We start from the raw sequence: 26,297 nt of genomic DNA on the forward strand, positions 1-26,297 counted from the left end.
TTGGTATTGTTAATATATAACACTAAAGGCGTGTCTGCTACAGCCCCGAGTTTGTGATCCATGATGTCAAACACCTTTACAACTTAATAATGATGAATATTTAATTAACTTACGTTAGAAATGTTTGTTTTTGTATTTCGTTGACAGGAATTGTAAATATTTGCCCAAGAACTACAATAAAACTAGGAGGTGATATACAAGGTTTTTGGTGTATGTGAAGGTGTGGTACATGAACACCCAACCTTCGGCCCCCCACTCAGCTTTTATGATAAATGATTCAGTTGCAACGGAACCTCCCTTTTACCAACTACCTCAATGATTATTTATCAATGTTAAAAAATCTTGCAGAGAGCATCCCTGATCACCATGAGGAATTTAGAGCCTACCTGCAAAACAGACAGTAAAATGAGCTGTTCTTATCCCCTTTCACAGCAGAAGAATTACTGGCCATCATAAAAATGTCCAAAACAGCAGCAGGCGACGACAATATACCAATGCGCATCATTAAGAAAGTAGCCCACTTATTACGACCTGTTCTCCTCCACATTTGTAACTCCTCCTTCACTAATGATGTCTTTTCGGATAAACTGAAGATTGCTAAAGTTCACCCAGCATATAAAAAAAATCTGGGGACAAGTCTTTTTAAGAATTACCGCCCCCATATCAGTCCTCCCAGCCTTGACTAAGATACTGGAGAAGCTAGCATGTAGTAGACTAAATTCCTTCTGCAATGTCAATAACATCCTTACAGACTCTCAGTTTTGGATTTAGAGCTAGAAGGTCGACTGAGAGTGCTCTGTTATCCTTCACTAATGACATCTTAAACTCCTTTGATGACAGTCAGTTCACAGTCGGTATATTCCTGGACCTCTCTGAAGCCTTTGATACTGTCGACCATACCATCCTCCTGTCAAAGCTTGAACATAACGGCGTCAGGGGCTTTATCCCACAATTGGTTTACCTCGTATGTCTAATAGGAAGCAGTATGTCTGCTATAATAATCATCAATCTGACTCCTCACCAATTTTTTGTGGCGTCCCCAAGGGTTCCATTCTCGGTCCTGTACTGTTTTTGTTGTACATACACGATATAGTCCACTCCAGCATACTCTTAAAATACAACTTATTCACAGACGATAATAATCTCTATGCCAGCAACTCAGACCTCCATTCCTTGATGAGAACTATGAACACTGAATTGACTAAAGTCAGGACCTGGGTAATACGTAATAAACTGACCATACACCCCGAAAAAATCCACTACACGATCATTCACAGTAGGTAAAACTTACCCCCGGATTTGGACCCCCTGTACCTTGGTAATACAGTCCTCAAACGCGAACAAAATACTAAATTTCTTTGGGTTATTGTTGATGAGAAACTTAGCTGGAGAAACCACATACAAGCCATTCACAGTAAATTCAATAAACAGTGCGGTATCATGTATCACACTCGACAGTCACTCACTCTTACAGCAATGAAATAAATCTACTATGATCTTGTTTACCAACACTTGATATACTCACACACTATGGGGGGCTCTGGTTCTTAAAAACACAACCCTGATTACTGCACAAAAGGGAGTTGTGCGGACAATGACCTACTTGAAAAAAAATTATCGCACTAACGAACAATTTGCTAAATTGAAAATGTTAAAATTCGAGGACATTAACACCTACTGGTGTGCCCCATTGGTTTACAAATCTGTCCAGCACTTGCTTGACATTAATTATTTTCAGTTCCGGAATAATCAAAGATACAACTTAAGATACCCAGACCTACTGAGACCACCCCCTATGCGCTCGTCTCAGTCCCAGACCTCCCTAAAATATCATAGTGAAGGTATGGAACAACTTACCCCCACCCATCCGAGCAAAGACGACGCTCCCTTCCTTTAAATCATCTCTTAAAAATATCAATTGTCTAAGTATTAATATTTCTTGTAATACTTACTTTGTTTTCCTGCTTTTATTGTACCACCAAAACCGTTTTGTCAGAAATCATCATGTAGATATAGAAAATACCACTGCAATAAATATATTTGCCAACTAGACAACTGACAACTTTGTCCTCTCGTTCCACCTTAATACAACCCATGTTGTACTGCTTCCCTCCCTTATCATATTTATGTATATCAACTCCACTGTAAAGTATGTATATACTTATAATATAATGAAAAATAAATAAATAAATAAATAAATAAATAAGATAAATAACGAAGTGATAACCATGGTAACATTTTGATATGCTCTTATTACCACGAAGTTATGTGCACTTCAGATGATACTAACGTTACATCATACTTCCTTGAGATAAATGTACAGTATATATCAGATGTTTACAAGAGAGCTCAGGCTCTCAACTGGCTCAGCCATGTTAATATTGTTATTATTATCCATTCTGTATGTGTTCTTCTGGCTAGATAAACTGTTTCAATATAGTTTAAGGACAACTTTAGAGTTAAAGTGGTTTTCTAATTAACGTCCACATGATTCATTTATAATATTAATGACACATTTTTGTGTCGAAAAAATTATGAAACACGATTATTTTTTGAAAATTTAATTGAAAATTATGAGCTCCGGTAGAAATTGTGATATCATCGGACGTTTTCAGATGGCTGATGATGTCACAGGAAAGAAAAAGAGAGTGTCAGAGAAGTATTGCCAGGCACATTTTATATTACAGATAATGAATCATAATTTCAAGCTTCTTTCGCGATCGTCATAAAACTGCTTGAACTAAGAACAGTCAATTACGTAATGTTTTTAAATTATAATAACTCATTAATTTATTTTTCATTAGACAAATATTACAGAAATAGATTTTGGCAACCATCACATGACGGTAGTCACGGGAAGGGAGGGCAAGGTTTACTATATTCCCCGCAACACACATTCCCTCACCCCACCTCTCCTCACTGTGAAGTCCTGACATTCGTGTCGCTGCGACGAGCCTCTTTCACTAGTGTCGACAAGATAAACACACGACATACGTCAACGTGTGTCGACACGATAAGTCTCATTTATATTTACTGACATTATAATTCCCATTCATTCACGTCTACCGACGCGATAAGCCGCTGCCATTCTCATCGGCAGTGTACTTCTTCATACTTACGGCGGGAGTTGTTGTAATTGACAGAGAGACACCTGCAAGTGTAGTCACTGTAGTGGTTAGGTGCCGGCATGCCCCGTCGCTAGGCTTACCGTCCTTCCAGTGTCCTCGCCATCCCCCTTGCCAGCATCTATCCCTCTTGATATCTCACCATCTTCGCTATCCCCACCCTCCTCCACACACCCCTCACAATCGTTTTCATCCACCTCCTCTCCTTTCTTCCAGGTAACCTGTCCCTCCTTCCCGTCAGCCTGTCTCTCTCTCTCCCCATTCTCCTCGCCGTCCTCACCCATTCCCTCCAGATACGGTAGTTACCCCTCCCCCCTACTCCTTCCCTTCCTCACATTAATCTTCTAAAGTTCAGTTGTGGATGGTCCGTTTAACCTGCCTCCAGGGGCCATGTTCATTGTTCTCTCTCCGTTCGTGTTATGATCATACAGACGCTCCAACATTGGCAAATACTCACGAGTGTGATACTCAATTACTGTCGACTTAAATGTGCGGGATACACCTACCTGCTGGCTTCTTCTTTCTTCTTCTTCTTCTTTCTTCTTCTTCTTCTTCTTCTTCTTCTTCTTCTTCTTCTTCTTCTTCTTCTCTCCTTTCTCCTTCTAAGTGACGCAAGTCAAGGCGTCGGTGGCTAGTTGACAGATATTACTTGCGAAGTGTACCCGGGTTTCCCACAACCAGAGTTAGATCAAGTTGGCCTCCTCCTCGGGGGTTCTCCACGAGGCTAGATTGACGTGTAGAGGGAGGGGGGCTAAAATGAGTCGCTGTATCACTGTTTCTCTCTCTGCTGCCTCTAATAAAACTTTGGGTTGTTAACAACTGCCTTTTGTATAGGTCTTGACAGGATGGTGCTGTATACAAAAGATCGCCCGGAATATATCGCTCGCCGGGCCTTCTGCACCAGCATTCATGGGGTCGTTCACAGAGATTATAGCGGTAAATTCCCCCCTGCCGCGACCAGCCCACGTGTGTGTGTGTGTGCACACGCATGACCTTAACCCAATACCAGCTCACCGTAACACACTTTAACCTTCCCAGGTACAGTGGATGGTGGATCACTGCCCCGAATCCCTGAGATGTACACATTTGAGTTTCCCCTTCAGACTGAGATTGTTAGAACACAGACATGTTTCCCCACTGATGGTACACTGAGAGAGAGGCTGCCAGACCTGAATTTACCTTTCTCTTTTCTAGGCAGTGGAAAATTATATAAGTACGTCACTAAGAATCTGGAGCCATCGTTGAGAAGCTTTGAACGGTTACACTTAGGAGTAGACTGGGCTTCACAGGTGGGGAAAAGGTGATTAAGAACCGCTCAGTATTAAGCCAAAATTAAGAAAAATCTCCTCACACGGGAAAGATATCCATTAGACAAATCATGAAAGACTTCACGAAGGGGTGACGAAAACCAGCCAAACTGGACCTACACTACCATAGTTATCCCTGTTTGTAATCCCGTCTTCTCCTCGCTGAGTATAATAAATGGAGGCGTGCGTGCTGTCTCTGTGTCTGTCTGTATGTGTCAGTTCCTCGTAATCTGTTCTTGCTCTTTTTTACGTTTATTCTCCTTATTCTGCTGCCTCCCTAATCAGTTCGTGTCCTTCATTTATTCATCTCCTCCACCTCCTCTTCCTCTCTTTTAATCATGCCTTTCTCAATCACTGTTTCCTCTCCTCATTTTCCCTTATCTTGTCTTCATGTTCCTCCTCCTCTGAAACTTATTAATCTCGTTTTTTTTTTTACTCCTTACCTTCATTTCATTATTTTCCTCTTCCATTCCTTCTCATCCTATATTCACCTCCTCTTCCTCTCATTCTTGTCCTCTTTATATTCTCATCTTCCTCTCCTCCTCCTCCCTTTCTTATTTATTTCATTTTTTCTCATCCTTCTCGTCTCCTTCATTTCTCTCTCTCTCTCTCTCTCTCTCGCTGTGTAAGAGAGCTGGGGGCAGAGGAAAAATTAACCAAACTGAATCGGATCAGATCATCATGGCGGAACAAGGAGCAGCACCTCAACGAGACACTAGTTGGATTCTGACGGTACATTATTCTAGGTGGCAGTTTGATGCTATGGTTGGTATTCTGTAATGGTTGACACTTATGGATGGCAGTTAGTGATGGGTGGCACTGTAATGGGTGGCACTGTGATGGGTGGCACTTAGTGAAGGGTGGCACTTAGAGATAGCTTGTACTCTGTGGTATTGATACTGAAACAGTTTATTTAGCCAGAGAAGCACAGATACAGAGTAGACAATAGTAACAATATTGACGTGGCTGAGCCAATTGAGAGCCTGAGCTCTTGGTGTCACCTGATATATACTCAACATTTACCTCAAGAAGTATTATATAACATTTAGTATCACTTGGATAACTACGTCTAACATGGTGTTAGTTAATACGTATTAGAATTTTACCAAGATTATTACTTTTTTATTTATTTTTTGCATTTATATTATAAATATGCATTATACACATTTTTACAATAGAGTTGGTATACAGTAATCTGACAAGTGAGTGGAAGCGATACAACATGGGTTGTATTAGGGCGAGGAGTAGGGGTGGGTGGTATTTAATGAGATGGCACCTAGAGAAAGGTGGGGTTTAGTAAGAGATGGCATTTAACGAGTGATGGAACTTAGCGAAGGGTGTCACTGGACAACAGGAATCGTCACAGTTTAGAGGTCATTCCAGCTCTTAGTTCCTCGAAGATAGAGCAAATAATATGTAGTTTTGTTAACATGTCTCCATGTCCACTGATTTTTTATGAAAAATCAACATTTACGCATGTTGCTGAATACACATTCTCTGACTTAGTGTAGATTTAACCATATGACCTCGATTTTATTGGAGTTCATAACACCATTCCGGATTGTAATGTGTGGAATTGTTCACACGAGGCAGCATCATTAAGTTGTTATAGTGTACAGCAGTGTCTTGTTTATTGGTGTTGGTGTTCAGAAATTATTTGCTCTGGCATGTAGGCTTGAGCTTCCTCCTTGAAACACATGAAGGGGTATGACCTACAAGTGTAGCTGTGTAGGCGATTATTGTAGCATTTTAAACACACTGTCTGGATGGGCACAGTTAAAAAGTTGTGGGACCTTGTTTCAGCGATGCCACGATTGGAGACAGTGGCTGGGCTGGGCTGTACTTCGGAGTTTCAGCGATGTACTTTTAGTATTTTTTTTTTTAGTATATGTACTGCCGAAGCAAGTGAGTATGATGATGATTGATGTTAAGACGGACCTTCCTTTCTGGTAATTCTAGACCATTTTCTTACAATATGATGATCAATACATTCTTCTTATTTCTGACCTTGACCAATGATCTAATATTCCCAAAACGGCCCATGGTTGTTGAACCACTGATAAGAAATATACTCCCGTTAAAGAGGCAGTACAGAAAACAGAGTATTAAGTATCAATATTGTGTGTCGTAGGTCATATGTGTACACTTGACATATTGATCTAAGAACATAAACTAATTAAATACCCTCCCCCCTCCCTCGTGTAATGAAGGTAATTATAACGTTTGAACCTTGATTATATTACTGCAGGGAGTGACCTTATCCGGGCAACCTCCCCTGCGTGCCTGTAGGGGCAGTCAATAGCAGTGATTGGTCTTGGTGTTGTATTCCCATCCCCACCATCCTGTCACCTTGCACTAAGAGAAGAGTTGGGGTAAGACAACTGCTGGCAGCTGTCTTCCACGCCCACCCGCTTCACCTTTCATCAATGTTCATTAAGTTCTCCCCACTACACCTAATCCAGACCTCTCATTAACTTACCTATATTTTTCCTTGTTAGAATGGGCAAAGTTAATTTGGACACGTACAGCAATATCTCTCTTAGCACTTATCCACCATCTTTCATTACTGCAGTACTCTCAAGTCACTCCTACTTTAAGCTTCATGAATTTTTTTAACAGGTTACATATTATATATAATGTGTTGTGGGATATTATGTTTCTGAGCTGACCCTTCGTCCATCATACTGGTAGCTGTCGTTGTGTAGAAGCTGCCCAACAACAACTGATGGGCCTGTGTGTAAAGTCATGCATACAGTGAAAAGGAGGAGCACTGTAGATGCGCATGACGTATTTGTTTTGACCTCGACCCATGCATGCTATCTCACCAACATCACGGAGGTCTCAGTCCAGTTTAGGGGATTTGAAGATACATAATTGTTCCTCTCAACACACCTCTGCTTCAGTGTGTGTATGTGTGTAAACTCGGCCCCCTAAGTAGCAAGGCGGCACGCGGCTGGTTGGGTCATAAGTCATCTCCCACCACCATAAATATGTTGACTGTCTTCATTGGCGTGACGGCACCGAAGCTGACTATTTTCTGGTTGGTTAGGCACACCCGCAAGGGAGGGGATCAGGTCGCGAGAACGACTAGGTGTGGAGAGAGAGAGAATATATATATATATATATATATATATATATATATATATATATATATATATATATATATATATATATATATATATATATTAATCATTTTTTACTTGGAGAATGAAAAAAATAAATAAAAATGAAAATAATGGACCTGGATTGTATAAGTTGTGCTACATCAGTTATATCGGTATTTTCATCAGTTGCAACAGAAAATGAAGTAAAGGACTTAACTTTGTCTTTGAGTTGACTTTTAATATTCTCTGATCATTCATTAATTGTCTCTGAAACTGTATTTCTTGAGAGGCTAATGTTTGCAAATGCTTGGCTTTTTTCCGAGCAAATATCTTCTGAAGCCATCATCATACATGTCTTTATAAAGTTCCCTTCAGAAAAAGAGTTCCATGACACAACTAATTCATGGGCAATCGTGTAACTTGCCCTAACTGCAGCATCACTGACTTGATGAACACTCTTGGTGTCGCGAAATTAGGGAATTACTACGCTCGCTGATATGTATTTCGGTCATGTTCTATCGGCTTTTAAAAGTTGCAGTTTGTCACATTAACAGGATTGAAACCTCTGCACTGGATGCGGAGTGCAGGCGAACGTTTCACCCAAATTCATTAGCGTCGCCTGCGTGCTCAGACTCCCAGACTTGGACCCTGTTACTATATTCTCTTCACGCGTCGCAAAATTCCAGCTTTATTTTTGCATGTTGTTCGGGACAAGAATATATATATATATATATATATATATATATATATATATATATATATATATATATATATATATATATATATATATATATATATATATATATTTATATATATATATATATATATATATATATATATATATATTTATATATATATATATATATATATATATATATATATATATATATATATATATATATATATGATAGCCACAAGGAGAGAAACTGAGAGTTCCCCAGCGCTCAAATTGTGAATTCATCTTCAGGGGTGAGTACAGACTCACAGATGTGTGGACCCACAGCTGTTCAATGATTCTAGTCACCTGATTTACTTGCATATATATATATATATATATATATATATATATATATATATATATATATATATATATATATATATATCTTGATAAACATTAATAAACATTAGTGATGGTCAGTTCAAAACTGATATGTTATATAAATTTATTTGTCAGTGGCCCAAGGTTAAAAATGCTTTGAAAACCTTTGATCTAGATGTAGGATAGTTATTTAGTGGGTCCCTTATTTTTGACCTGACCTGACTAGTCGCGTCGCCCCCTTCTCTTAAGCTCCTCTACGTGTGTGTTGGTGTGGGGATTAGTGGATGCCATCATTATGACCTGACCTCATGTTTAATAAGGTCACCTTGTATATTTAAGCCGCTCTCTGTCCATGTAATCCAGTTGCCTCTGAAGATGTCTTGAATATAGACGAAAGCTAAGGTTTTTATCAAGATTTATCTTATCCACGTTTTCATTGTGGATCTACATGTGATATATATATATATATATATATATATATATATATATATATATATATATATATATATATATATATATATATATATATATTGATGTGATTATTCGCCCTGGCACTTTTCTTATATTTGGGCCGCATTATATAAATAAATTATAAGCAGATTTATTCGTTTCAGATTCAGATGAATAAAATTTTTAATTAAACTTACAGACCACCACCATTTTTTTTCTCAATGTTCTGGATCTTCTGAAGTGTGAAACTTTAAACTCTTGTATTGGTTAACAGTATACTTATTCAGTTGTGTGAAACCAGCAGACTAGGTAATACATCCTCCTGACAGTTTAATAAGAGCAGCGGTTAAGTGCCAGCGTTCTCCGAATTCCTTCGTTGTACATCGCCAGTTGAGGATTGTTTTATTTTTTTTCGGAAAAGTCGAGTATTTTTTTTTTTGCCCCGCTACGTAATACTGTAGATACTGAAGCAAATAGGCCAGTTGCTCGAGCCTCAACTTAAATTAGAGATAACGACCAGGGCCGAATTCAGGAGTGGGCAAAGTGGGCAGCTGCCCAGGGGCCTCCACATATTACAATATTTTTTTTATTTGTTTATTCATTTGGATTATTTTTATTTTCATTCTTTAAAATTCATGTTTATCTATTCCATCACGTAAAACTATGTTCAGCAAGAAGCGTGATAGAAATTAGGCTAGCTACTTGGACAGAACCATTATTTGAGTAGAGGTTTATCTGATTAATAATGCAAAGAATCATCTCTCTGTAATAACTAATAATATATTCTTTTCTGTGAAGTCTCTTGAAAATTTTTGACATGTGCGGTAGTAGCTATATCAGGGCTGGTCGACTTGAAACCACATGAATGACTCCAGTCATGACTCACTTTTGTGTATGTGTGTTGGGAATTTGTACACTGTCAATAAATATACAGTTAATTAAAAATTTCTCAATGTTCTAATTTCCTCAATATAACTGCATATGGTTTCAAAATTCTCCAAAGAAGTGTTCAAATTTCAAAATTTTCCCGGGGGCTTACAGCGCCCCTCTGAACTCCCAGATGTTTAGGCTCGCTTCACTCGCCACCCCACCCTCTTGGGTAGTTATAATGAGGGGGGCCTCCACAAAGAGGCTGCCCATGGGCCTCCACAGGTCCAAATCCGGCACTGATAACGACCGGTCTTTGCTGTGAACCTTTCTGCGCCTCTAGAAATCGGACTCGGACTGAGTATCCTGTATGAATTGTATTAATTTATTGGCTGTAACTAAAAATCCAATCAAAATTAAACCTAAAAATGACAGGTAAGTAAAGCTATCTGGTATACAGTATTATGTTAGTGCACGCCCGAGTCTTACGTCATTTTATATTATAATTGCCAAAACCTAAACCGAAAAAAGTGATTTATCGTGTTTCCGCTTTTGCCTACTGCAGTTAACGACATTTGATTATTGATGACTATTGTTAAGTCTAGACTCAGAACCTAAACAAATATGAGGAAAAATCGGAGTCATTTGTATGCTACTTCGTCGCCTTTAACACTAGCAGTCAAAAATTAATTGTTGTTTCAGTGAGGGAGAGTTGGAGTGATTTAAGATGCTAAACAGAAGACTCAATTTGTTTATCCTTCATCTTCTAAACAAGCAAGTCCATAATATGGTCCTAAATTTAGTTTGCTTAAACTGTTTCTCATGGTGTTCCCAGGAGACATCCTGTCATCTACCTGATTGACAGGTAACGACCCAACGGATGCAAAACCCGTGAGCAATGTGGGCGATTATGTCCAACTAATTACACTCTCACAAGAGAGAATATGGGCAGTGATGCACTTCTTAATAGTGATAACCTCTTGTATTTTCAGGTGAAATACACACAACAGCAAGGCGCTTGGACCGTGAGACACAGGCAGAACACGTCCTTGAAGTGACTATCAGTGACGGTGATGACCCTACCACGGCACTCTCTTCCACCACTTACATTGCCGTCAACGTCCTGGATGAGAATGATCATGCTCCTGTCTTTTTAGAGAGATTATACAAGTTTTTTGTTCCTGTCATTGCCCATTCCAAACCACCGATGGATGAAGCAGTTATAGACAGAGATTATATAGAGGATATGCCCATTGGGCAGGTAAGTAAGGCTATCGATTTACGTTTTTGTACATAAAATAAAGTATAATAATATGAACATCATGATTTTGTGATACAGTAATTCTATTTGTTAGTGATGCAGTAGTATTTGATGGGTGTTAATTATCATGATTAACATGTGCTGTTTATAATACAGTATAGTAGTAACATAAGCCATTATAGCACATGAACTTGCCTTTATAGTAAGATAATTTTAACGAAACCAGAATGCTTTGTATATAAGTCATTTACCCATTACTAATATTATCGTTAAGTGGGACATGGAAGCATGTTGGTTCTGTATGTAATGAAAGATCCCTAAACGTTGCCTGTCAGTCACTGATGACTGATCACCCCAGTATGTTTGTGGATACCCTATCATCGTAACACAATGCTTTATTAACCTTATGGGATTGTTTTCGGATGCCGAATATTACTGCTAACAAGTGTAATAACACTGAATATTGTGTCACGTCCTGTCACCCATGTACTACTGTATACTCTCGTGTATCACCCACACAGCACATGGGCGTGATAATACCAAGCATGACCGCCTTGTTTAGAAGTGCAGACCACTGATCACAGTATAATCCTTCAATATAAAGAGTAATAGATACATAGCATATTTCAGTAATTTAGTTTTGCCTGGAGGTTTTGATACTATACTTTATTCATATTTCTGACTCATTTTACTTGCTGTAGGCTATGTTGTTTAGGGAACTCAGTAAAGTCACTCCTGCAGCAGTACAGAGGTGTTTTTATGTGTGTAATAGACGTTAACAATTTATTAAGACCTTTGATTAGCTTACAATTATAATTTACTACGAAACTTCGTTTAGTCAATAAAGTTGTTATATCAAAGGAAATTACCTAAAATATTTGTAAAGGGAGAAGGGTATTTGAACAATTTCACTACTGAAGGGAGAAGATTGTTAGAAGCGTATCACTGCTGAAGGGAGAAGGGTGTTAGAAATAATATTCACTGCAGTTGTTCCAGTTATAAGGGGGTATTTTTTTATTGTATTTACTTTTCAGTAATACTGTACATTATAAGGTCTGTGTTTAAAGAATATTATGTATTTCAATTAAAGTTTTAAGTTATTGATCCTTTTTGAAAATAAGAGAGCATGTAACGGAAATTTTCTCTTCAAAATCGAGATAAATGATTCATTATTTCAAAATTCCTGTGTGGGAGGGGGTGGGGAGGCAATGGCTGGACAGTGGACCTGTCATCCAGTAAAGGTGTGCGGACTTTACACCACCCACCTTGACTGTTGTGAGAACTTTCGTCCGGGACTGTATAGTGCCTATGTCGGATTCTTAAAATAATTAACCTTATGGGAACTCATTCGGATCGGTGGGTGTTTGTAAGTCTGACGTTCATAACCCAGGGACTCTCTGTACTGTATACTGTACTGTATAATATGTAATCTTTACACTCCAAGATACTGGCTCTGGCCAGGCCAAACAGCGATACATGTACTGTACTGTTTAGTACTTTTATTGCCAGATCTGTAAATACATGCATGTGTGTGTAGACAATCACTTCCTCTCTTAGTGTATTTATGTGTACAGTATATATATAAACTGTACATATAACTGAACTGCTGTACCAGTAGGCTATATACTGTACCTTACAGTACTGTATATTGGTAGTACAGTACAGTATACAGGTACTGTACAGTATATGAATGAAATAATGTTAGAATGAGATGTTGACAATAAGAATTAAGGAGAAGAAAAGAGCATACGAGTACAAGTTGGAATTAAGGACTGACAATAAAAGGGGGAAGTACAAGGAGATTACAGTCATGCTCCGGTTAACGTCCTAGATACATTCTTGGAAACGTGATGTTAACCGAGATGGACGTTGTCCGAAATTACATAAACCTATGGGATTTATTCTAATTGGTTCCAGGCACCCATCCCCAAGTTTCCCATTTTACGGACATTTAGACCCACTAAATATACATATATATATAATGTTATGGTAAATATCATAAACACACATAGGCATGGCTAGGTTTATTACAAAGTGATGAAAAGGATATGATCAATACTGTACAGTGGGTAGTCCACAAAACATGTAGCCATGTCTCTTTATTTGAGTGCCCCGTCATAGGAGTCCGTTTTCTCTCACTTCAGGACACCTGAGTCGTCCGTTTTCTCTTAATCTTAGAGTGCAGTGCACCAGAGACTTCGTTATTCTTTAGTAATGACACAGAATTTGAAATTGCAACCCCAATTGTAACTGGGGTTGCAATTGTTGAGGCAACTAGATATGTCTGATTACAGCAAATGTGTTATTGTCAATTTGTAAGTGAAAGATTTTATCCTCAATAGATGTAGGTTAACATTACACCTGGAGGCAAATGCCTAAGGAAGGAAGGAAGGATATTCCTTTAACACACAATATCTGGCCAGCATGGGGAGGATCATCGTGTCTCCGTCAGGGTGTCATGGAGTGGTGGTCCAGCAAGCATCACGGAAGTGTGTGTGTGTGTGTTTTTTTTTTTTAAGGGGCACGGACGTATATGCGATCGGGCGTTGTTTGGTTGGACGTTAACCGGCGCATGACTGTTGAAGGAAAGAAAAGAAATTAGTGAAAGAATTCAAAAGGAGAGCAGACGAAAGATGAGGAAAAAGATTGTTGCAACAAGAAAAATTCTAGAGTGAACTGATAGTGTGAGAAAAACAAATGGAAATGATAATTAGAATGATAGAGGGGAAAAAGAGGAATGACTAGAGATATGGGGAAGACAAGTGAAGCGATGTGCTGTACAGTATTGCAAGAAAAAGGGCAAGAGTGATGGGGAAATTATTAGGAACAACTTCTAAACAAAGCAGATGAGCTGTAAACATTATTCAGTTGTAGAGCAAAGGCAAAAGAGGGAAAAGCAATAATTGAGGAGGAGGAAGAGAAGGTTGCTGGATGCCTAAGAGTTTTTATGGTGAGAGTGAATCATGTGTTAAGAGTTTGTCATATAAAAAGAAAATTGGTTCTTAAGGAAAGAAGGACTGTGTAATATCATCATGTTTGTTAAAAACTTTCATAGATAGTAGTAAAAAAGATGAAACCAAAAATAATGGAGAGGAAGTTTATGATAAGGAATACAACTGGGTGGTGAGTCAGCTGCTTTATGCAGATGACAGTTCTCGTGGACAGTTCTGAAGAAAAATTACAAATTGTTTCGAAGATTGTTTATTAGATAAATTTAATAGTAAATGTGAACAAAAGTTAGGTGATGAAAAGAAATAGATATGAAAGACAAGGAGAAATGAATAACTTAAATGGTGATACTGTACTGTACAATGGAGGAAGTGAAGTGTTTCAGATACTGTATCTGGAAGTGGATTTGTCAATAGTGATGAACCATAGAATGTCAGAGGGAAGAAATCAATAGATTCATTGAGAAATGTACTGAGGTGGGAATGTACACGGGAATCGTTGAGCTGATATTATTTTATGGGTCTTAAGCCTGGACTTTGGGTAATTGGAAGATAAACATACAGTAAGTCCTCGCTTAATGTCGTAATTCCGTTCCTGAAAACTTCAACGTTAACGGAATCAATTTTCCTCATAAGAAATAGATAAAATAGAGGAGTTACGTTCCTCAGCCTCCCTTTGTCCCCTAAAATACATTACATATACAGAAATTCAATGGAATTTTTATAGAAAATAGTACAGTATATATTATGCATCCAAAAAGATAAATAAACTAAATCATTTTTGTATTGTACAGTACTCACTGATGGGCGGAGGTACAGCGAGTGTGTGGTGGGTAGTGGAGAGGAGGAGGGTGGGAGAGGATGAGGAGGGGAGAGGATGAGGAGGGCGGGAGAGGAGGAGGCGGAGGATGAAGGCGGGAGAGGAGAAGGGTGGCAAGTCACTGAGACCTGGAGGGTGGCTCCTCCTCCCGCTCTGACTGTGTGAGAGAGGGTGATGCACCGTACAAAGTAGTCTGTGACGACTTTATACTGAATCAGCGGGACGTTCTGTTAATCATGGATTTCTAAAGAGTAGCGACGTTATAACGAAACAACATTGTCGGGGGTAATGCTAAACTAGGACTTACTGTATTACAAGCATCAGAAGCATTTGCTTGAGAGAAGTGTTTCGAAAGAGTAGGATACAGGGGCGATGTATTCAGAAGCATGGAAAAGATTCGGATGTCAGAAAAAATTGAGCAGAAAGCATAGCAGGGTATCCCTCAGTGGATATGACCTATCAAGAGGATGAAGAGTACGAGTATTTCATAGGTGGATGGCTTTAGGGAGAGGGGAAGACTGATAGGAAATAGAAAGATGTGGTGAAGTACAGTGCATACTAGAAGTGTAGGATGGACATTCAGTAATCAGCAATGGTCACAATTGATTGGAGAGTAAGACATTGACTGAATTTTATGGAATGGGTGATGGTGGATTGTGAGTATGAATCAGGGGTAAATCAGGTAGGTAATTAGAGCACTGTTGAGGAAGGGGAGAACAGTAACTTAATAAGACCACTTCAAGTACAACATTTACAATGAATGAATGACTGTGAGTGGAGGGGAAGTTTGAGTACAGTACAGTGCAGTATGTATGGTAATTGATGTTGATTCTGGCCACCCTGCATATTAGTAAGAAAAGGCTTGAAAAGAATAATATAATTTTTGAATAGTACAGTATACGTATATAAAACAATCACTCACTTCACCTGAACACCAGTTACATTAAGTATAACATAAGAGCAAAAATTATATGCCTACTTTACCTGAATTATCAAATAAAAAAGGAAGATTAATACAGAATACAGAATAAATGGTAACATTTCAAAATTTCAAAAGCCCTTCTCCGGTTTATTTCTGTTTTTCATAGTAAAATGGATTAAGTGCACTGTAACTAAATCTGGAAAGTATAGCACTAATACTAATGCTATGTTGTCATACGGGTACTGGTACTTGCAGATGGCTGCTTAATTTTACAGGAAAATTTTTGTAAATAATATTTTTCCTTTCTTTTCTTTTTTCTTTTTTTACCAAATAGGAGTGTGTTTGACAAGGTAACATAAAATGAATTGTATTATAATTAATGATACTACAGAATATAGATGCTGTGTCATAAAGTTAGCCCAGACATGTATTACGTATATGTTGAATAGGAGGAAACGCATGGTAATCTGACATTTATGCAAAACATGGCCTACCATTACTGTATTGCTTTTTGCTTAGCCCAATAACCCACTAATAGCTAATCCCTAATCTATATCATGTGGCTGCGTAGAACTTCTCCTCACCCGATGCTGACTACTTCCTCCCATACAAGAATGTGAGGGTGAGAGATGCAGAGGAAGATGAGGAGGGATCTGGGGGAGATTCCCTTTTCCTGAAAGAGTATAGGAGCTCCGGCCTTGTGGAAATATTGGAAGACCAACAAAGGGTGGAGGAGGAGGTGGAGCTGGATTATATTCCTATATGTAGGGTAAGAAGCTTGAAGGGTTGGGTCAGAACAGGTCTTTAGTAGTACTACAGTGTATCCAAATAATACCTTTGTTGTTTATGACTTGTCCACAGTTGTTGAACTCATATCTTGGTGAATAACTGGAAAGCTTAGAAAATGTGTTGTTTTTGTTGTTCATGTATATATGTTGTTGCTGCATGTTGTACAGGAATGCCTTGTTTTGAGTATACTGTTTTTCATGATTTCATTCTCTTCATTTTTCCATCTATTTTTAAAATAAGTTTTCATGATCATACTAAGTGAGGTCACTTTCTTCACAGGTTGTGGCTGTTGATGAAGATGAAGATGATAATGGAGATATAAGTTATCATATAGAGTCCACCAAATGGCATGATTTATTTAAAGTTCACCAGAAAACTGGTGTGATATCTGCAAAGGCTGGATTGGATCCAAGAGAAGATTATGAATTCACAGTATGTTATTGGTGATGTGTCTTATATGTACTGTACAGTTTTATATACAGTATACTGTATATATAACCTAAACCTCCCACATATGTGTGAGGTTTGATGTAGCTGTATACCATTAAATTATTTCTAGTTCATAAATAAAATATTTAACTTTGATTGTAGATCAGAGCTCCTTAGAGAAATTTTTTAGCTTTTTAAGTGTGCAATATTCTCCATTGTCTTAATTTATTGGAGTTATTATACTGTATCGGGGTTTTTGAGAAATTATTCCAAAATTTTCAGGTCCAAGCTATAGATAATGGGCGACCACAGAAGTCTAATTCATGCTTGGTGCTCATCAACTTGGTACCAGTATTGAAAACCTCTCCTAATGCACCTGTCATGCTCGATCAACCTGAGGTGCGTGTGACTGTGTTAGAAAGCGACCCCATTGGCCACCATGTAACACTGATTGAGGCTCAGGATGATGATGGTGATCAACTCTGGTTTGATATTATTGGTAAGATTTGGTTCCTTATTTTTTTCTTCTTACTACTGTATTATTTCTTAGTAATGAACAAGGAAGGACATGCTTCTTCTGATGATTGGGTATTATTTTTATAACTCTGAGTAATGTATGATTGGAATGCAAGCCAATTATTTACAAATGTAATGATTGTTGGTCAGGAGGAAGGGTGTTGGTGATGGCTGGGGACTGTGCTGTGGTAGGATAGTCACAGTGGGGGTGGAGGGAAGCACATAAACATTGACAAACCCTTTAGTGTGAGTGTGATGTGTGTGTTGGTTGTAATCTTATGATATTTGGTTGCAGTATGGAACATGTAGGGCATCAGTGTTTACGTGAATGCACAATTAATTTTGTAAGATTTCAATCTTGAATCTTTTTTCTTTCTTTTTTTTGCCATACAGTATCTGAGTTGTTATTTTGCACACAATCACTGGATCCACAAGGTAAGTAAAGATAATTTTTGCAATTAATTGATGTTTAATTTTTTCTTGCTATTTCAGGTGGTGATGAGGAGAACATGTTCACTGTTGGGCGAGATACTGGAGGTGTTATGGTTGCTGGCCATTTGGATGCAGAGCAAAAATCAACTTACAACCTGACAATTTCTGTGACTGATGGTGTTCATGTTGTTACAACTCAGGTAATGAACATCATGATATAGGCTAAGAAAATGTAAAAAAAAAGGAAGATTATTTATTCTTGGGTAGAAATAAGGACATCAGTGCATGAGAAATGACAACAGGATTGTAATATGGTTGTTGATATTGAGGAAATCAAGGATGTTGGATGTTAGGAGAAAATACTATGATCGACTGCTGAATGAGGAGTATGAATGGGATGGGCAACCTACAAGTCGTCAAGCCAGTTTTAAACCCATTCCTAAGGATTGAAAGAGAATGGGCAAAGAAAGCAGTTGTCAAATTGGAAACTGAAAAGGCTGCCAGACACTCTGGAATAGTTACAGAAATGCTGAAAACATCAGATAATGTCTGCATGTCAATGGTGACGTAATTAATTAATGTAATCATGATGGAATTTACTGTTCCAGCTGAATGGCTGAAGAGTGTGATCATGAAGACTTGCAAAGTTAAAGGTAATGCACTTGAATACAGGATTTAAAGGGCCTAAAGCTGTTACATCAGGTTCTGAAAGTTGTGGAAAGAATGATTGAGAAATTGATGAGGAAAACAGTCGACATTAATGAAATGTAGTTTCAATTCAATCCAGGTAGAGGCACTACAGAGGCAATATTTATGGCCAGTTAATTATACAGAAATATCTAGGGAAGGGGAGAGACCTTTATTTAATATTTGTAAACTTAGAAAAAGCATTTGGCAGGGTACCAAGTGAGTACAATGGGCAGTGAGAAAGGTAGCAGTTGAGGAGTGTCTTGTTTGAGTGGTGATGGTACTGAATGAGGGCTCAAAAATTGCCATGAGAATAAATTGTGAGGAATGGGAAGTGAAAGTAGGGGCTCATCAGGGTGCTGGGGTCACTAACCTGTAATTAAATTTTATGACTGGTCTACCCTAGGAGTTATTGTATACTGACAACTTGGTGCTGATACAGCGCTCGCCTCCTGTTTCAGGTATTCCCTGTTCATTCAGTTGTCAATGGGTACCAAAATTTATAACTTGGAGAAGTGAATGCAGTTGAGTGCAATAATGGCCTTGTGTAACTTAGGCTTTATGTACAGTGTGCTGTATCTACACTGTCCCTAACAGGCAGTTATGCCTATAGGACCCACTTTCACTTTTTATGCACAGGTAATCATGTGGCTTTAGCAATGCTGGAGAAGCTCAACATTTTGGATATATTCCTGGACTGTTTCGATGAGTTCTGCTACCTAGGTGATATGATCAGTGCTGGAGATGACACTGAAGCTAGTTCAATTGTAAGAGTGCAAGTGACTGGAAATATGTTATGGAGATGTTGCCTTTGTTAAAGGTAAGAGGACCTTCCCTTCATATGAAAGGGATGATAAAAATAACTGATGTGAGAAGTGTGATGTTGTATGGCAGTGAAACTTGGGCTGTTAAAGAGGATGACATACATAGGCTTGAGCAAGCTGAAATGAGAATGGTGAGGTGGATGTGCAATGTAACCTGAAAAGATGGGAACCTTCTTCAGAGAATGTTGGCAAACTGTTACTTAGAGGCCTGCTAGATGGTTTGGGAATATGGAAAGTGAAAATTAACATATTTAAATGACAAAGTTAGTCTATACTACTGAAAAATATATATACTACTTGTATAAAGGTAATTTAAAACTTACATGCACAAAGCATAATTGACTTTTTAAATATTCTGAAAGTATTTAAATATTTCAAGGTTTATTAATTAACCCTAATATCTGAAATTTTAAAATTTTGAATCCAGATCCTTAACCAGCAAGTATAGAAGTACCTTTGTATGAAACTTGAATAAGATATATATTTTGGTGTAACATGCCAAAAGTTCCATTTGTAAGCTCACAATTCTTTATTAACTTTTATATTCCACATTTTAAGAACTCTTGCTAATTTAATATCATTGGGGCTCTTGGGTTAATTGATTTACCCCAAAAATATTGAACTTTCCCAACATTTTGAAATTGCCACACATTTCTGGGTTTTTGCCACAACTTGTCTTACAATTCAAGAGAAACTCATTATTTTCATGAGACATGGCTGCCAAAACTGGATGTTAGGGTCAGTCTTCCATATTGCATGTGGGAGCAGTAGTGTCTAATACATACAACACTCATTTTAATATTAAGGGAAAAATCACTGTACAGCATAGTGGCACTGGCTGTGTGTTAATTTGGTTAGGGGTATTTTTTTCATAAATTATTCCTAGTGCAGCTTTGACAATATTGTGTACAGTATTTTGTGATATAATGATAATTCTAATAATATGATGCTCTAACATTTTTTACTTTTGGTTACAGCTCATTGTATCTGTTCTGGATGTTAACGACTATCGGCCGGCATTCTCAGAACCCACGTATGAGGTTGAGGTGGGAGAAAATACTGCTCCTGGTACAACTATTTTTACACTGACTGCCTCTGACCCAGACTCTGACCAACACTTAACATTCACTCTCATCAACACAGCTCACATTTCTTCAGCAACAAAATTTAGGGTCAGCTCAACAAGTGGTGACATTGTTCTGTACGAACCATTGGACAGGTGAGAACTTTGTAGTATTCTCTTTTGTAAACATGAAGTTACAGATGATGTTGGTTTAATATTTTTTAAGAAATTGTTGCTTCTTAGAGTTGCTTAAAACAGAAAATCTTGGGCTTAGTACAAATCACTCATCAAACAGTACAGTACCAGAATTTGGGGTATTGTATTTGTTTCTACTCTACAAAAGGTTCTGATCACGAGGCCTTGTATCGTATTCTTGTACAGTAGAAGTCCAAAAATCCGGACTGCTTGGGGATTAGGTCGGTCCGGATTTTCGGATTCTCAGGCAGTACTTTTAAAATTCAAATTTAAGGAAGAATAAAGAAGAGATGAATAGGTACATTTTGATAGTTTGTTCATTAGCAAATATAGCATGCTTCATTTATCAAAACGAGCAGTTTTAAAGAGAAAGCTGTGAATTCTAGAATTTTATTCTTTGCCTTTTTTATATTATAAATTGTAGACTTTCCAATGTCGTATGTTTCCATTAGAACAGTACTTCTCACACCACGTTCTAGTTTCTTAATTATTTCAAGTTTGTCACTCAATTTCAACGTGTTCTTCTTTCTCTTCACACACCGAAGTTTATATACTTTAGGAGCCATTATTATGGGCTTGTACAGTGCTCTGTAAATGGAAGGAGTAGGACTCAAAATTACATACGTTGTCACAGTTTGATTGCTCGTTTTAAAGTGGCGACCGCGCGTGGTCGCTTGTTGTCGCTGTGCAGCTGTGGCGCTCACGCATGCGCACATACACACAAAAGCCAGCTAAAAAAAAAAATTGAGTTTTCAAAAAGTCTGGATTCTCGGGTGGTCCGGATTTCTGGCATCCGGAATTTTGGACTTTTACTGTAGCTGTTCACTGAGATGTGCAATGCTTGTGAGTACATCAGTCTGCTGGCATCTTGTAGGTTCACCAGGCTTGTGTTGTTTGCTGTTCTTGTTGTTCTTCATCCTTCTCCAACATTTCAAATGTCGGTTGCTGCTGGCATTGATCAATGATTTCTTGCAAATCTTCAACTTGAACATTAAAAATCTTGGTGCTGAGGCTAACCACGCTACCTCCACTGTGTCAATTAGTGTTGCCACCATGGACTGCTTCTCCTCCCTTGCCTTGGTCTGCTCTGCCCCACTTACCTCAGGGTTAGTGAACAAAGGCTTCCATGCGTGTAGCACCGTTGCAACATTAATCTTACTCCATGCCTCAACAATTCTGTCAACTGCATTTTTAATATTATATTTCTTCCAAAATTCATGAACTGATAACACTTCACAGTTGCAGGGTGGTGCGTGTGAGGCATGAGGAGTAGAATTGTCTACCATCTCCTCCTCCTCCCCCTTGTTAGCTGGTGCTGGTAGAGCCTGGTCACAGTCAGAGAGTTATGCCTCTGTTGTAACTCCCCTAATGAGTCTGCTGATGAAAGTCATTATAGAGTGACTGATAGTAGAACAGTTTAACATTACTGATGAATTAGTGGTCAAGTGGCTGCAGAAGCGATGTGGTATTAGGAGGAAGGAAGATAACTTGTACATTAGGGTGGCGTCCAACTAGAAACTTTGTGTGTCCAGGAGCATTATCCATCACCAGGATCACTTTGAAGTTAATGTTCTTCCTTTGGCAGTACTGTTGGGCATCAGGAACAAAGTGCTTGTCAAACCAATCGGTGCATGAAGAATGTTTTCGTAGCCTCCATCCAATTATGTGTAAAAAAAAAAAATTTGATTTTACCTTTTTGTATAAGTAGCAAGTGAGTGAAGATGTACTGTATTTGACATGAACAAATGTTGTTTCCTGTGATCAAATAGAACTTATCTTGTGCATTGGTTGAGACAATCCTGTAAATACATGCTTAGTATTAAGTGTACTGTATATGTGGTTTATAATAGTTGTTGGTTATATTTGGAATAATAAATGGGTAGTGAAGGAGTTACAGTGGCAACAGATAGGAGGAATATAAATATTTGATCTGGTAACTCGTCAATTTTTTTTAAGACTAATATTATTTGCAATCAAGTTGATGACTTATTTTCTTGCAGGGAAGTACAGGAAGAACACATTTTGACAGTTGGAGTCAAAGATGGCATTCCCCCTACAAAGGGTGATTATGCTCGTGTTATCATTAAAGTGCATGACTACAATGATCATGCTCCACAGTTTCTTGCAACTCTCTATAATGGTACTGTCACTGAAACTGCAACAATTGGAACAACAGTTGCTGAGGTCATTGCTGTTGATCGTGATAAGGGTGCTAACGGCCACATAATGTACTCCATTGTATCAGGTATGTGTAAATGATAAAGTGTTTTAAATGGGTATTAAGTTGATGATAATAGATGATGGTAATGTTCACTTACCTATGTTTAGGTAGTAACTACCCAGCTGTAAAATAACTTATTCTTCAATCAACAATTTTCATGTCCACAAAAAACTGTGAAAATATATTTGGAGGAATAAGTGTGTTTAATGATGCTTTACACAACCAAGTTATCCAATTTCTGTATGCATGATAAGAGTGATGTTAATGGAAGAAGATGATGAGAAAGTAAAATCTTAATTGATAAATAATTTAAATATTCCTATAAGTAATAAAAATAAGCAATAAAAAAAGAACAATGAAATTAAATGTAAATGAATGAAGAGTACCGGTAGTTGTTCTTGTGAGTGAGTGATGGTACATTGTTGTTTTATAAATAGGATAAGATAGAAAGGTAAATAACATCTTATTTGTAATTTCTTGTAAATTTTGGAAGAATTCTTCTATCATTATCACAAGTTTAAGGATGGCTGACTAAAAATTAATAGTCTTAAGAGAACTGAAGTGTGTTTTCATCTCTTATCTTTTAGTTCTTAAAAATGATTAAAACCATCCATAGGACTAATTTAAAGAAAATATAATTTGCTGATGTCTCATTAAAAAATTATACTATCAAAGCAATTTATTATTTTCCAAGGGAACATTGGTGGTGTATTCAGCTTGGATCCAGAGACAGGCATAATATCATTAGCAAGAGCTGTTGACCGTCAAGAGATGCCCGAGTACTGGTTGGCTGTCCGTGGAAGTGACAATGGTTCCCCTCCCAGACACTCCCATGTTAATGTCAACATTCATGTGAAGATTGCAAATAGTGCTCCTCCAAGGTGTGCTATAAGGCTAATTTAGTTTATTGCAATATTTTATTATTATACAGGTATTGGAAATGTATCTATTTTTTGTAAAAAAATAATGATTTCAAGAATGTTGATGCTTTTGATGATGTATATCATTGATTATAGATGTATTAATAGTTATTTAATTTTTTCGAAATACAGTGTTTGTTATATACATTTACTAGCAGACTGTATTCAGCAGTCTTGTTCTTACTTTTAAACTTGTCTCTTTAAAAATTTACTTATTTGTATTGTAAATACATATATCTTGTTGAAGATGCAGGCACATGTATGTATGTAACATGTATTGTATACATATTTACAGGTTCTTGAAGAAGGTGTATGTCTTTGAAGTTAGTGAGTCTTCTCACGTAGGTGACTACCTAGGAGTTCTTGAAGCTGAAAGTCGCTTGGGTGTTGTCTTTTCCTTCATTGGCGAATCAAGACGCAATCCCTTTGCCATAAATCCTGCATCAGGAATGGTGTCATTAGATATCCCTGTGGATTATGAAGAAGTTCAATCATATAATTTCACTGTCTTGGCAGCATCCATGGTATGTTTTATGTGCTCATATGTATGGTAGTACAGTACTGATGTGCATTATTAAAAAGAAATTACTTTGAAAATGTTTCTCCTATTTTTTAATTAGTATTGCAATTTTTATTTTTGTAAGTATTGTTTATAATAAATACTTATCTATCATGTAAAAGTTAACATAATTAATATCTGCAAAGATGACCCATTGAATAATTTTTATTATTGTGATAGTGTGCATATGTAACATTTATAAATGGACCATTCTTCCCTTTTTGAGTTTAAGTTTGTCTTTTCATCACCAGAATGGACAAGAGGCCACTGCTCAGTTAATAATAAATATTCGAGATGAAAATGACAACCCGCCATACTTCACACAAAGTTCCTACAGTGGTCACATTTCTGAAGCTGCGGCCGTGAATTCTGTGGTGCTCATGGAGGACAACAGTCCATTGGTGATCTCTGCACGGGATAAAGATTCTGACCAGAATTCAAATTTGGTTTTTACCATACTGGAAGAGGAAGCAAGGATGTATTTCACTATCGATTCATCAACAGGTATAGATCATGTACAGTATTATAAAACTTTTTTCTAATGACCTATTTTTCATATCCAGTAAATCCTCGAAAGCCCAGACAATTTGGGGGGAAAGGGATCAGGACTTGCCAATTGTCCAGAGTTTTACTTACTTACTTATTTACTTTTATTTTTTTAGGGGTTGTTTAAGGAGAAAACTATAAATAAAATCATTACAATATTCTAATGTGGCTTAGAAGTAAAGAAAATATGTATTAGTGAACATATGTATTGAGGCAGTAACTGCATCACTGTCTCGCCACCCAGCTGCACTCTTCGTCCCTCTATGTGACATCACAGCATGCACACAGTACAGCATGGCAGCTGCTACACATGTCTATTGTCCGGGCGAGTGCTTGGGTGAACTGTGTCATGTCGCCCAGAGGATGGTTTGAGTGTTTGTTTATACATTTAAAGTGTTCATATGGTACAGTATATTTAATAAATGTTGGGATCCCATGAACGTAACTCTGATGTACTCTGAGACCCTACTGTACTCCTACCTAGTCTATTAATACCAACTGACCATTTATCATGTTCACATCTGACTGTCAGTTTTGCACCTCTGCAGTAAACATGGAGTGCAAATTGTACCCATGCCCATCTATCCATTTATCCATCCATACAATATATCACTCATGTTGTTTCCAGTAAATAAGAAAAGAATGGAGCAAGATATCTAACTTGAACGTGATAAAAATACTTTGTCACTGTTATCTTGGCTAAAGTTGATAATTACTTGGTACTTTCCTTGTAACTATGTCACAACTAAGATCCCTGTTACATCCTTTAACATCTACTCAAATATGCTTCTTGCACAACCTTCCTTGGTTCACTCTTTTGTCCTTTTATATCCTTAATATTATAAGCATTCATCTAATGATAACATTCAACAAAGATTTTATTACGATAATAATGTTATCTTTCTTTTCAGGTGCAATACGAACTGTTGCCCCCTTAGATCATGAAGTGATCTCTGAAGTTAGCTTTAGTGTGAAAGTTCATGATAATGGCCAGCCTAGGCTATGTGCATCTACCACTGCTGCTGTTGCAATCACCATAACTGACATAAATGATGTCCCACCACGCTTCCTCCTACAAGAGTACAATGCTACTTTACTTACTCCAACACAAAAGTAAATTGATTGGTTTGATTATACATTGTGTTCTTTTTATTATAATTATTACTGTATTTTACAGCATATAAGATGCACTTTTTTTTTTCTGAAAAATGGCCCAAAAAAATCAGCCTGTGTCCTGTATGTGAAGTTCAGGTTTCTCGTAAGCTAATGAATC

The 26,297-nt window shown here is 37.6% G+C and overlaps 1 protein-coding gene across 4 annotated transcripts in view; it reads left to right on the top strand.

Annotated features, from left to right (window-relative positions):
- The window catches only part of LOC121866494 (fat-like cadherin-related tumor suppressor homolog), a 205,712-nt gene that overhangs the window by 122,142 nt on the left and 57,273 nt on the right, over positions 1-26,297 (top strand). For 3 of the 4 annotated variants that reach the window (XM_042366219.1, XM_042366220.1, XM_042366222.1), the window contains exons 6-16: positions 10,885-11,153; positions 16,415-16,612; positions 16,912-17,064; positions 17,344-17,560; positions 18,070-18,209; positions 20,498-20,739; positions 22,779-23,023; positions 23,694-23,880; positions 24,215-24,443; positions 24,730-24,982; positions 25,936-26,137. In XM_042366219.1, coding sequence (XP_042222153.1) covers positions 10,885-11,153; positions 16,415-16,612; positions 16,912-17,064; positions 17,344-17,560; positions 18,070-18,209; positions 20,498-20,739; positions 22,779-23,023; positions 23,694-23,880; positions 24,215-24,443; positions 24,730-24,982; positions 25,936-26,137 — 2,335 coding nt within the window. The remainder of the gene's footprint in view (positions 1-10,884; positions 11,154-16,414; positions 16,613-16,911; positions 17,065-17,343; positions 17,561-18,069; positions 18,210-20,497; positions 20,740-22,778; positions 23,024-23,693; positions 23,881-24,214; positions 24,444-24,729; positions 24,983-25,935; positions 26,138-26,297) is intronic. The other variant, XM_042366221.1, reaches the window with a different exon arrangement.

The sequence above is a fragment of the Homarus americanus genome, unplaced genomic scaffold, assembly GCF_018991925.1.
Source record: "Homarus americanus isolate GMGI-L3 unplaced genomic scaffold, GMGI_Hamer_2.0 scaffold16430, whole genome shotgun sequence".
In the NCBI taxonomy this organism is placed as follows: Eukaryota; Metazoa; Arthropoda; class Malacostraca; order Decapoda; family Nephropidae; genus Homarus; species Homarus americanus.